The sequence below is a fragment of the Monopterus albus genome, unplaced genomic scaffold, assembly GCF_001952655.1.
Source record: "Monopterus albus unplaced genomic scaffold, M_albus_1.0 scaffold50.1, whole genome shotgun sequence".
NCBI lineage: Eukaryota > Metazoa > Chordata > Actinopteri > Synbranchiformes > Synbranchidae > Monopterus > Monopterus albus.
Window position 1 is genome coordinate 3,112,369 of NW_018127930.1, and position 12,412 is coordinate 3,124,780.

General features: G+C 39.4%; 1 protein-coding gene across 12 annotated transcripts in view; it reads right to left on the reverse strand.

Annotated features, from left to right (window-relative positions):
• The window catches only part of vav2 (vav 2 guanine nucleotide exchange factor), a 169,412-nt gene extending 157,006 nt beyond the window's left edge, over positions 1–12,406 (reverse strand). For all 12 annotated transcript variants that reach the window (XM_020601014.1, XM_020601017.1, XM_020601016.1 and 9 more), the window contains exon 1: positions 11,528–12,406. In XM_020601014.1, the coding sequence (XP_020456670.1) occupies positions 11,528–11,731 (204 nt within the window). In that variant the 5' untranslated portion in view covers positions 11,732–12,406. The remainder of the gene's footprint in view (positions 1–11,527) is intronic.
• Between the last annotated feature and the right edge of the window lie 6 nt (positions 12,407–12,412).

Consider the following 12,412-nt stretch of genomic DNA (forward strand, 5'->3'; position numbering starts at 1 on the left):
GAGTTGTAGATAAATAACTAACAGACATAAGATTTTAAGGACTCTGAGGGCTGGTTTGAAATCTCCAGGATACAGATGAATATCAGTGTGGTTTTATTTTCAATGATGTCCGCCTTCAACTGCACAACCTGGGGTTAGGCCCTGCTGACAAACTTGGCCTGCCAACATGTCCTTGAGCAAGATACTGGAGCTGGTGGTGATAATGAGGCATTTCTTCACATAAGCAAGTCACATATTACATAATGAGATTGGTTTTTTTTTTCCTCCTCCAAGTCTATAATCACTCATCTGAAATAATTTTGTGTGTGGGAAACCAAATTAAATCCAACAGTAAAATTTAATTTACAGGCTCAGGTTCATACTGTACAGTTTATTAGTGGTGAAAAGACTAGAAGACATCTATTATGATTTATATCTGTGATCACACTACAGTAAGTAAGAAATACTAAAATATTAGTTCTGGCTTAAGTTTGATTTAAAAAAAAAAAAAAAGCCTTACTGATTAAGTACAGCCCTACACCATATAGACAACATTAGTTCATAAATGAAATTATTGTGAAGACTATACTGATTTAAAAAAAAAAAGAAAAACAGCATGTTAGAAAGATACTGTAACAAACCATCACATCTACAATCTGGATAGTTTACATTAACAAATCACAAAGCATTGCACCCTGAGCCAAAAGTGAAGCATGAGGAAATGATCTCTTCCACCCTCTATAACCGGCGACACACTGTTCCACTTTGTTTGCATGATTAACCAGAGACTGAGCTGTGGAAAAGATCAATATGTACTTGCCTTTTACCGAATTGAGTGTACTGTTGTAACCCTACCTTTGTGCCCTTCCTATTCCACAGCCAATTATGTGACATGATCAATACACATCAGTAATGAGATATCGGTGCATCTAGTGGCAATTCTGTGGCCTAGGCCAAAAAAAAAAAAAACAATCCATGGCCAGTGCAACAGAAACACTTCTCCTGTACTTACCTGCCACCTGCCACCAGGCAGTGCATCATAGGGGTGCATACTATCAGTTTCATTTGGCAAGAGAAAAAACAAAGCTCTTGATTTTCCTCCCAGAATGAGGTTGCTAATGTATCAAACTGTGTGTTTGGGTTTACATACAGTTGGAGCTGTAGAAGCTGTGCCTTCCCCCAGAGTACAACCCAGATTCTTATCTGTTCCTGGCCACAGGAAACAATCAGTCTACCACCACCACAGCTCAAATTAGACTCTTGGCAACAGTACTGTTCTGACAACAGCTCAACAAACAGACCAAGTGTCATTACTGACAGTTGTGGATGAAGACAAATCCCAGTCAAGGCATAGAAAGGAAAACTGCTTCCTGATTAACAAAAAGGGATCAAACTCAATTAAAAAATAAGGGGGGGGGAAAGGATCTTCTGTGGTCTGGCATGAAGAGAGCTGCAGGAGAGAGATTCAGCCATCTGGCTTGCAACTACCACGGCCTTCTCTTTCTCATTTCTTTGTGGAGTGATGGCACCCAGCAGAGCATGGCTGGCTCTGGAAAGATTCAGGCGCCATTCTACTGCATGCCTGTGCTAATCAACCCCAACAACCACTATGCAGATGGAGCCTCTTTAGAAATCAGATGTTATCCATAAGGCTGAGTGTTCTCATCAGCTGTCTCCGGTGGAATGGCAAAATGAGCAACACGTGGTTAGGATGGATGTGTTTCCTCAAAGTGTAACGTGTCCTCAGATGTTGGTTAGGTAAAATAATTAAGACAGACTTAACAAAATGATCCAAAAATCTAGATGAGCTTTCCTCACTCTCTCTTTTGCAAGAATTTAGGTTTATTCTACTGTTCCTCATAAAAACACTCCCCTCTTGACATGACTAGATTTGCTCTAAGCTGCTTTTACATGACATCATTTAAATTCTCCGTCTCAGCCTGAAAGGTTAAAGCCATTTTCACACTTGAACTCCGTAGTATGTCTGCAGAAGCACAGTCAGATTTTCACACTTGTAGCATGATAATTTTTATTGACCAAGTAAGTCACACACACACACACACACACACAAGGAATTTTTCTCCGGTACAGAACCAAGGCAGCCACCAGCAGCACCAATTCACATGCACACTAATGTGTAGGGCCCTGCTCTGGCCATTGGGAGCAACTGTGGGGTTCAGCACCTTGCCTAAGGAACCCCCTCGACACGTGGACTGGGAAGAACGGGAATCAAACCACTGACCTTCCAGTTGGGGGACAACTGCTCTACCCCCTTAGCCACAGCCGCCCTGATGAAACACTGATGATGATAAAACATCAACACACCCATGGCCTCTGTGTGAATACTCCGGACTATACACTGCTGTATTCTCACACGAGCTCACTCGGACCTTACAGGGATTTTGTACTGGCAGAGTAAAGTCCACTTAAGTCAAGTGACTTAGAAATTTGCATTCTCACATGCAGCTCCCCTGGGTAATGTTTACATACATAGGTTCCAGTGCATGTCTGAAAGGGGCTTAAGCCAACTTGGAGTTTCCCACATAAATGCTGCACTCACATTTAAGACTAACAGGATTCCCTGAGGAATAGAGAGAACAGAAATATTAAGGAGGCAGATGAATGCTCCACAGGTTTTAGGTGAGGAGTGTATTCAAACACATGAAAAAATACTAAGCTTTGACTTTCAGTACAAACTGCCAGTGTTCAAGACACTGTAAAATAATGCATTGCATTGTTATTTAAGTTAAAAAAAAAAGCATCATGGGATGGGACTGAAACACTACCTTATCTGCTAGCACTGAAATTCTGCAGTAGATTTCATACAGATTGCAAACAAAATAACATTTGCCTTATAGAGGTGAAATAATTCCAAATCTTATCACTAACTAGTAACACAGGTCCTGAAAATACCTCCTCCATTATTGGTGCTGTAAATTTTGTCACTACCAATCCTATCGTGTTCTTTTTCATGACTGAAGGTATCAAATTGTCCTTGTCAGCCTCTGACATTATCAACCATGTAGAGAATAACTGAGCTAATAAAAAAGTAGGTGACTATTTTATATATTAAAGTGATAAGGAAATACTGATATGCTAAATCTAGCCAACTCCATGCAGTGAAAACAGGCTTGTCACTTACTTTCTAGAGCTTTCTTTGATTATTACAGCCCTATGTTGAGCAATATTAAATACTAACTGTCAAATGATAAAATAGAACTGATATAAATTTTCTCCTAACTCCCATCCACCCACAAGCCTTAATTTTCCTGTTTATTAGTTCTCTTGTGAATAAAATAAAGATATGAGATTAACGCATGGTCACATCATTACATCCATGCACTTTGGTGCCCAACCCTTGGAGCTGAGTGTTCACAGTTTGTATTTGAATGCAAACCACTTGGATTATTATTAATATTCAGTGAAAATGGTTAAACTGTGCTCCAATCAAGGGCAGGGCTTTAAAATAAGAATGAACAAACCCGCAGTTCAACAATAAGAACTAAGCTGTAGAGTATAGCATTTACTCATTATTATTCTGTGATTATTAAACCATTTACTGTATTTATTGGTGAGTGAGCCATGCTTAAATCTGCATTTACATTATTTATTTAATTATTGGCTTATTCCCTAAAGAGAATTTAAGTGTTTGCTTTAGATCTAAAATCTGCTTTGGTGTCACATCTTGTGGTGGCTGTGGTTCATGTTACTTCCAACTGACGTGCCAGACATTTACTGTCTTTAAAAAGTCAGAAACAAAGGGGCTCGTTTGAATTCCAATTCCACTTCCTGTTTCTTTATCCCACTGCACAAGCAGGTCTGCAGGCCTGCTGTGGTGTATGATCATTCATTTGCACTTAATGAATATTGACCTCAACTAGTATGTGATTCATTCAACTGCTGCATTATACAACAACTACTTAACGGTTTTCCAATTTAAGACTGTGCATTCTTTCTCCCACATAACAACACGAGCCGTATGCTTTTACAGCCTCGTGTTTATTTGTGTAATGAGAGCCTATGGCAAACTGTGAAATGTTATCCCACTAATGAATATGTAGCGACACTGAAACCTTGCATTCTGCTACATTTAGAGGCAAACCTCATCACCAGAAAACAATATTTCTCTCTTACATTCTACTGCTCTTAACGTCTTGTTCCACTGAAAATAAGCAATATTATTTCATGCACTGTATGATGATGTGAATAAACATAATGTGGAACAAAATCCTTTAACAAGACTGCTTTCACTTGTGTATCAACGAATTAAATAACAACCCTATATCAGGTTGTTGCAGCGGCGGGGTCGAGATCTTAACTCAATTATGTACTAAAAGCAAAAAGTGCTTCTGTAAAGAAATTCTATACAGCACTGAAAATCCACATAATATTTATTCACTGCATGAAACCATGCTTTCGCTAAAGTGACATTTTCTTGTCTCCTTGTGGCACAGCAAAGAAACACTAGGGTTCAGGATGTAAGAAACCATTCAACATCTTTTTGAGATAAGAATGTTCAAATGTTTTCTTTGTACAACTGACACATGAAGATATTTGATTTGAAGATGACAAATTCTTGTCTGGCTCGAAAGAAATTGTCAAAACTTCAACAGCAGTTGGACAGAATCGTCTAAAACCGCAGTTCTTTTCTTTTTGCTGTTATTTCTGTTATTAAGGGAATATTTGCCAAGATTGTCCTTGACACAGTTGAAGCTCCTTCTTGTTCCCATCCGCCCCTAATCAGGTGACCTTGAACAGGACACTGAATTCCTCCTAGCTCTGGGAATACTCTGTACTTAGCTATAATCTCCCCTTACTGTGAAGAGAGATGCACTATAATCCTGGTAAAGATCAGTGGATAGCTATGCCTTCTGCTTTATTCCTTGGAATTAAAGAAATGTTATAGAAATGTTAGGTTTTTTATAACTTGGGTCTTTCTTTCACAGAATTTTCATCATTATCACTGGAGATCATTTTGCTCACCAGGTTCATTTTGATCATCTCCAGATGCCGCACAGATTATCTATAAACCTTCAAATTAGCTGCTTTATCACAAAGAGAATTGGAAGTGAATTGCACCTGAACAGAAAATTACAGTTATAATAGTAGGTCAATTCTGAACCAAGAGCTTTGTCTGAATGATCTAGACTGGGTATTAATTTTAACACTTATTTTATATTTTTTCCTTCTTCTCCCCTCTACATGAAGTTTGGTGTGGTTAAGTCTCAATCATAATCGTCAGGTTTTATGGTCAAAGTTATGATTATTAATTAGACAGACTGAATTAATGTACTGCCTTACATCTTCAGTTCAATTCAACTATTGAATAGTTAAAAGTTAAACATGGCCAAATTGTCTCTGAAGCTTTCATAAGTCACTGCGAAAGGCACACAGCTGCTCTCCAGTGACATTGACAGGTTGAGACAATGAAAATTCCAATTCCCTCAAGAAATGGCATATTGTTCATTAGCCAGGAAGAGAAATGTCAAAGCACAGGCCACAAACATTTCAGAAGTTACAGTTAAAAGATTTCCATGACCTTAGGAATAAGATCAGTGGTGGAAGAAGTACTCATCGTTTATTTAAGCAAAAGTAGAAATACCACAGTGTAAAAATACTGGTACAAGTAAAATCCCTCATTCAATGTTACTTAAGTAAATGTACAAAAGGTATTAGCATAAAATGTACTTAAAGTACCAAAAGTAAAGGTACTCATACAGAATGGCACAGTACACATTAATGTATGTTGGACTACAATTACTAATGTATTATTATGTACATCACATTTAATGTTACAGCTGGTAAAGGTGGAGCTAATGTTAACTATCTTACATGCTTATACTTTGAACATACTGCTGAGTAGCTTGTGAAGGATCAATAAAGTCTTATGATTACACTGTATTTTGCTTAATCTCAGTTTGAAACATAACTAGTAACTAAAGTTATGAAATAAATATAGTGAGTAAAAAGCACAGTATTTTTCTGTAAAATATAGAAGACAAATAATAAAGTAGCAGAAAATGAAAATATTCGGATACCTCAAAATTATACTTAAGTACAATACTTGTGTAAGTGTACTTGGCTGTTTTCCACATTTGAGTAGGATTATCTCACACCAAAGGTTAGAGAACCCTGGCCTAAACCCATTCGCTCCTTGTCAATCCCATTAGCTTCTAGTAACGCCGTCGCAGCTGTGCAGCCCAGGATGCGCCCCTAACAAGCTCCATTTGCAGTATTACCTGCATCCGGAAGGCGCTGGGGTCACAGAGTCAACAGCGGACCAAATGCTGAGATTAAATTACCCCCGAGGGAGGCAAAGGTGGGTGGTTGTCACAGTCGTCACAGCCCCCTCTCCCCGCCCCACAACGTGGTTTAGAATATTAAATGGGCTGGCATTTACCATGTCATATTCTACTTTGTACACTGACCCTCATATTTTTCAAAATAAAGCAACCTGTATTAATACATACTTTTAATATTATATCAGATTACTGTTTTACATATAGTGCCAACCACCTAAACTGCTCTGCAAAGCCTTTTAGCTGTTTGCTTTTTTTTTTGCTCAGTGTTTCAGTTTTAAGGCAAATTTACTGTACAATTCCGTCTCTCATGTCTCATTAATCCCATGTCAGGCCAGTCGTTTTCAGCAAGCAAGCTGTGGTACACCTACTGTACCTGGCCTTGCATCAAGTAGCAGCCAGGAAAGATCAGTATAGATACTGATGAAGGTTGAAATGACAGCAGAAAGCCAGTTATATTTCTCAAATATTGGTAAAGAAGGAAAAGAAAAGTGAAATACTGTACTTCAGTTAGCCAGGTAGTGAGAAATCCAAATCCAAATACAGTGCAATGTTTATTTTTTGTCTGCTAGTAAGCAACCATTAGCTATCACGTTAGCCATAGCAACTTTATAAGGCAACATTTTTTTCTGATGCTGCAACAGTCACCTTAGTTAGTCGTTTTATGTCTTCTAGCAGCCATGTCTGTAAGGGTGCCAAATTTTTGGAAAATTTGCTGACAATATCTGTGGATGGAAGTTCATTTACCAAAATATTTTTACGATTATCCATTTGCCCAAGTGTGGACAGCAAAATTTAAAAAAACAAACTCAAATCAGCTCACGTTGACTGCCAGCAGCAGCCAATACTTCTGTTATAAAGTGGACAAAGAGGAAGAACCTCAATTACTGAGTCAGGCTCTGTGTGAGATCTGCAGTCATGTGGGACACTGAGAAGCTCCAGGAGAGCTTTGGCTCAGGCAACAGTTATATAGTCTGAACACAGGTACGGTAACATCTCTCACACCCACCCACACACCAAGTGCACACAAACACACATACACACACACACACACACACACACACATACATACATATCTGCCTGAGTCATCCCAAAGGCATTCAAACTACCTCACTAAAAGGAAAAAAGGAGGCGATAGAAAAAAGAAATACACTGCAGAACACACAAAAGGCTTCAGAGTGCACAGCTCAGTCTAGTGTCTCACATGCAGCCTGAGGCACTCGATTCAGGGTATGTACTGGAGCATCTTCAAACACCAGTGCTCATTAAGCTTCTACATTTACAAACACTGGGGTAAAAAGAAAGCCTCACCATCCTTTAAAACACCATATCCCTGATTGTTTTATATGTTTGCTTCACTGACCATATAAATGGAGGTCAAAGCACCAGTTTATTTGCAAAAGCTACTTCAATTCCTCTGCTGGTCTGCAATTAACAAAAACTAAAAAAAAAATTTAAAAAAAGAAGTTAAATCTCCTCTATACTTCCTAAGTAATTTTTCAAATTAAATATGTAAATGAAATCAATCACAACATCTGTATTTTCTCATCATGGCATTCAAAATAAATAATCACAGGTTGTTCCCTTGACGTACACCTGGCTGTGCCCATTTAGGTACAGTATACATTACTGTTTTCAGGTTTGAGAGTCTGTTTTGGAGTTTAGTAGACAAACAGCTGAAACGGAGGGGCAAAAAAAAAGAGAAAGAAAAATAAAACCATTTTGAAATTTGCCCTGATAATCTCAAACTCACATCTAAATACCGGCTGTTAGTGTCCATGGTATTACCGACAGTTTTAACCCAACACTACAGTTATTTCAGGTGTTTGGCAGGTTGGTTTTAATGATTTGCATGCGTTTACAGTTCAGTGATTTTTTTAATTTTACATAATAAGCTACAGAACTTCCGCACTGTGAAGTGGAAGGATGCATTAATGGACATCTCTCTATTCAGCCACTTGAATGCACAAGTTTACCCGCTGTTTACTCAGGCAGACTATGCTCAGTGCTGATCTAGTTTCCTTTTATACCATACTGCATGAGCATTCCCACCGACAACTGAAGGTGAGACTTCACTAAGTCACCTGTCAGCTTTGTTCAAGTCGGTGCTAATTAGATTCTTGTTATCTTTTCCACAGGCAAGGATTGTTTCTGCATTTGTTTTTAATCACTCATTCAAATCCTGTGGCATGTTAGCAATTACAGGTGTATCAGTCCTTCCATTTTCTAACCTGTTAAACATCAGAGAGGAAGGACAGGCCAACCAGGACAGGTCACTCGGCTATCACAGGTCTGACACGTATTGCTAGACAATCACACATACACATTCACACCTATGTGCATCCATAGGAGGAAACCAGAGCACCCAGAGAAAAGCCACTAGGAAAAATTATTATTTTCATTTGTTCAGGCTATAAAATATTTTAAAATAGTGAAAAGTCAAAAGAGATTACGCCTTCAAAATGGACTGTTCTGTACTAAAACAAATGTATTCAATTAACAATAGAAAAGAAAAAATGGTAAAAACCCTCACATTTGAGGAGGAAACTTTGTTTAATAAAAGGATGCATATTGAAAGTGCAGTCCATTAATTTTACGTTGACCAACTAATCAATTAATCAACTTAGAATTTCAGCAATTGATCTACTTATAATTTCACTAACTACACACAGTGAGGCTGGGTTTGAACACAGCACCTCCTTGAGTCACCACACGCAGGCAACAACAATCCAAACTAACTCTCAAAAAGCACTGACAAAATGTCCACCCTCAAACCATTCATGCCACACAAAAGAACGTTTATAGGAGGAAAAACTCTTTAAAAGTTCAGGGTTGGCAGATGCACTTGACATGTGGCACAACAATCAATTCTGTAACTGTTCATATGCCATTTCATTGACACTTTCATCAAAGGTGCTTTACAATAACAACACAGCACGACCTCAGTGTTGGCAGCATTTGAGCTTTTCACAATCCACTAAAACACAAAGCACTAGACAACAAACTGGGATCGATGCTATTTTTTTAAGCATTCTTGTGATGCAGGTTGGATAACAGCAGCAACTGAATAGAACCAGCGGACCACTAGAGAAACAAAAAGCACTGAATGCTACACTTTGATGGAGGTTATACAACCTTATAACCAATTTTAACACCTATTTGCAGTGTTAAACATTTTTGAGTATACTGTGACTAAATGTTTAACAGCTCGAATATTAAGTAATAAAACTCCATTTCATCACACGAGTGAAGCCGCTGAGAGCAAAGAGAAATTTTTTGCAGAACAAACAAAGTAATTGCTCCGCTTCACCTCCTCGTCATTTGGCTAAGCCACTGGCTGTGTTCTGAGTGTTAAAGCACATGTGCTCTGACCTTTTCCTTATCATAAATCACATACTACTGTTCTGCTGCCAGGATTTTATTTAACCCAATTTGTCACTGAGGACACCCCTTTCCACCCTCGCTGTAGATTCACACAGTGAGATGGGAGCGTGGGATTAGTGGGCGGATCAAAGCGTGCCATCCAGATCTATCTCTCGCCTTGTAATCATGGAAGTCAGTGGCTTCTGTGAGTCCAGGCCACTGGTGGTTTCCAGCCAAAAAGAAAGAAAGAAAGAAAGACTGGAGAGTGGGGTTTTAACTTAAAAAAAAAAAAAAAAAAAAAAAAAAAAAAAAAAAAAAAAAAAACAGCAACTTCTCACATTTGAGAATCTGAACCTCGAGAGTATTTGGAATTTTTCTTGATAAATTACTTCAAAATTGTTGCTGGATAAAATTCTTCTGGTCAACCAATTGATTATTTCTGGAAACAAAGGAAATGCAAGGAATGTTTACTAGAAAAAAGCAGCCAACAACACAGACACAGACTGAAGGGGAGAGATGTACTAGAAACATACACAATCACACGTTATTGTGACAGAAACAGGTCATGGGAGGTGTGTCAAGAATATAAGCCAAATGTGCTGTCAGCAGGCAATCATAGCTGTTTCGGCTTCTGTAGGCAAGGCCAGAAGAATAACCAAAAGCATTCTGCAAAGGGGGCAACCATGATCCATTCACTGTGCTAATTCACAGACTTCTTATAATATAGTTAAGGAGACTCAGCGGTACTTCACTGCAGACCTCAGATTGAATAAAAGTCAACAGAAATGTTTGCCATAGTGCAATTTTACTCTACTGCTGTGGTCATGTAAACTTCTCGTGAGACTTGACACTTCCTCATATTGACTCTGGAGGCTTGAATGAGCTGAGGTGGAGATGGAGCTTTACAGAAGCAGAGCCATGTAATATTTGGGATCCAAACCTCCAGTTGCACCACACCTATGGTAGAAGTGTGTTTCATTTTACTCTGATTACATAACAATATGGTTATTCATTGTTATGTTTGTCCACCAAGCATGCAAAGTAAACATCAGTTTGTCCCTCATCTTTAGTTTTGGATTTACAGTACCACCATGCAGTTGGTGTTTGCCAAAATGCCACGCCCACCGCTCCGAAAACAAGAACACAAGTAAAAGAAATCGCTGTAAATAATTTTACCTGAGATAGCAACATACATTTACTTCCTCTGTTATTTTTGCTGCCTTCCACTTGGACCTAGACAAACTGGATGAGAAATGAATAGATGACTGTCATCGCAGAGCAAGCGCAGGTTCTTTTACTGACACCTCATATTCCTGATATGATCTTAATTTTTTGGGAAAATGAGCCAATTTCTACATTGAGCGTGGGAGGGGTGTCCTCACTAACACGGTCTGACAGTTGCATTTCTAACATTTCTAAAGACATGATCAACTTGAGGCCTGTTAGCAGGGAGCCACCACTTATGGGTACAGGTGGTGCCTTGTTCCCTCACACACATAAACCTGAACCCTGCATGCAATCACTAATGTATTTACCATGGGCATGTGTTAAACTGCTCTATTATCACAGATGAACTGATAGTAGGTCTGCACTAGGCTGGGGCCAAGAAATGCACTTGTTGTGACAGGAAGGTTACTGATTAAACATCTGAATCAGCTGGGAAAAATCAGTGAGGGGGGAAATGTAATGTACAATGGCATGGAGCTTTCCAATCAATCAATAAGGGCAATACAGTTGCCAGTGTCCGCAGCTGGCAATCCCAAAGTGCAACGACAAAGCAGTGCAATGTATATAAAATGTTGTATGCACAGTAAAAAGACACAGCTTGGGGCTGTAAATAAAAACCACTATCTGCTGGTTTGAAGTTTGTACACAGACCGACTCACCTGTGACATCTGGGGCCTGAAATTGATCTCCTTCAGGTCCACTGATCCTGGCGAGAGGTTGTGTAACATCTGGCACAGAAGCACTCCGTCTCGCAGGGCTTGTGCCAAGTCGAACACGACCGCCGAGGGCCACACGACCCTGTGGTTCGGAGGCAAGACCTTGCAGTCTATCAACCACCGCCCGCATTGTCTCCACTCCTCCATATCGACTCCGGAGACTCCCTTCACAAAGTAACCGAGTCCACAGCGAGCCAAAAGCGGCGTTTCACGGCGCACAAACAGGTACTACGGTCGGTTCCCTGATGCCTTAATCATTCAATATCCGCTCGAAAATCTGGCAATTTCACTACTTTGTGTTAACTGTTGTCGGTCACCGCACTATATCTCCATTCCAAACGCATGTCAGCTCTACTGTCTTCTGAACATGTAAAGATGAACGCTTGAAAAGGGCTAAAACAATAACACCGCTTCAACTGATTATGTTCAGCAGATGTAACCACAAAACAGAAACGTGCTACGGGGATTTTCTTCTCTTCATCCTTAAAAAGTTTCCTCAGCATATCCTAACCAAAATGCGTGAAACAAAGGTGAAATAAAACCGCTGGGTGCAGCGGTTTGTCATATATCGACTTCACTAGTGTCTCACATTTGAACCAACCAGCACAGCCTACTACAGAATGTGGAAAAACAGCATTTCAGGTCTGTTTAGTTACTGAAGCAAAAGTCCGGGGTCACCAACCACATTTGCATTTAGCGTTTCCTCACAAGTTAAACGTCACAAAGAGAACTTCCAGTAGTTTCCAAGGCAAAAGATTATGAAAAAGAGGTAATACACAGACCAGTCCGTCTATAGCACTAGGATGCCCCTATTTCCACAAACCAAGC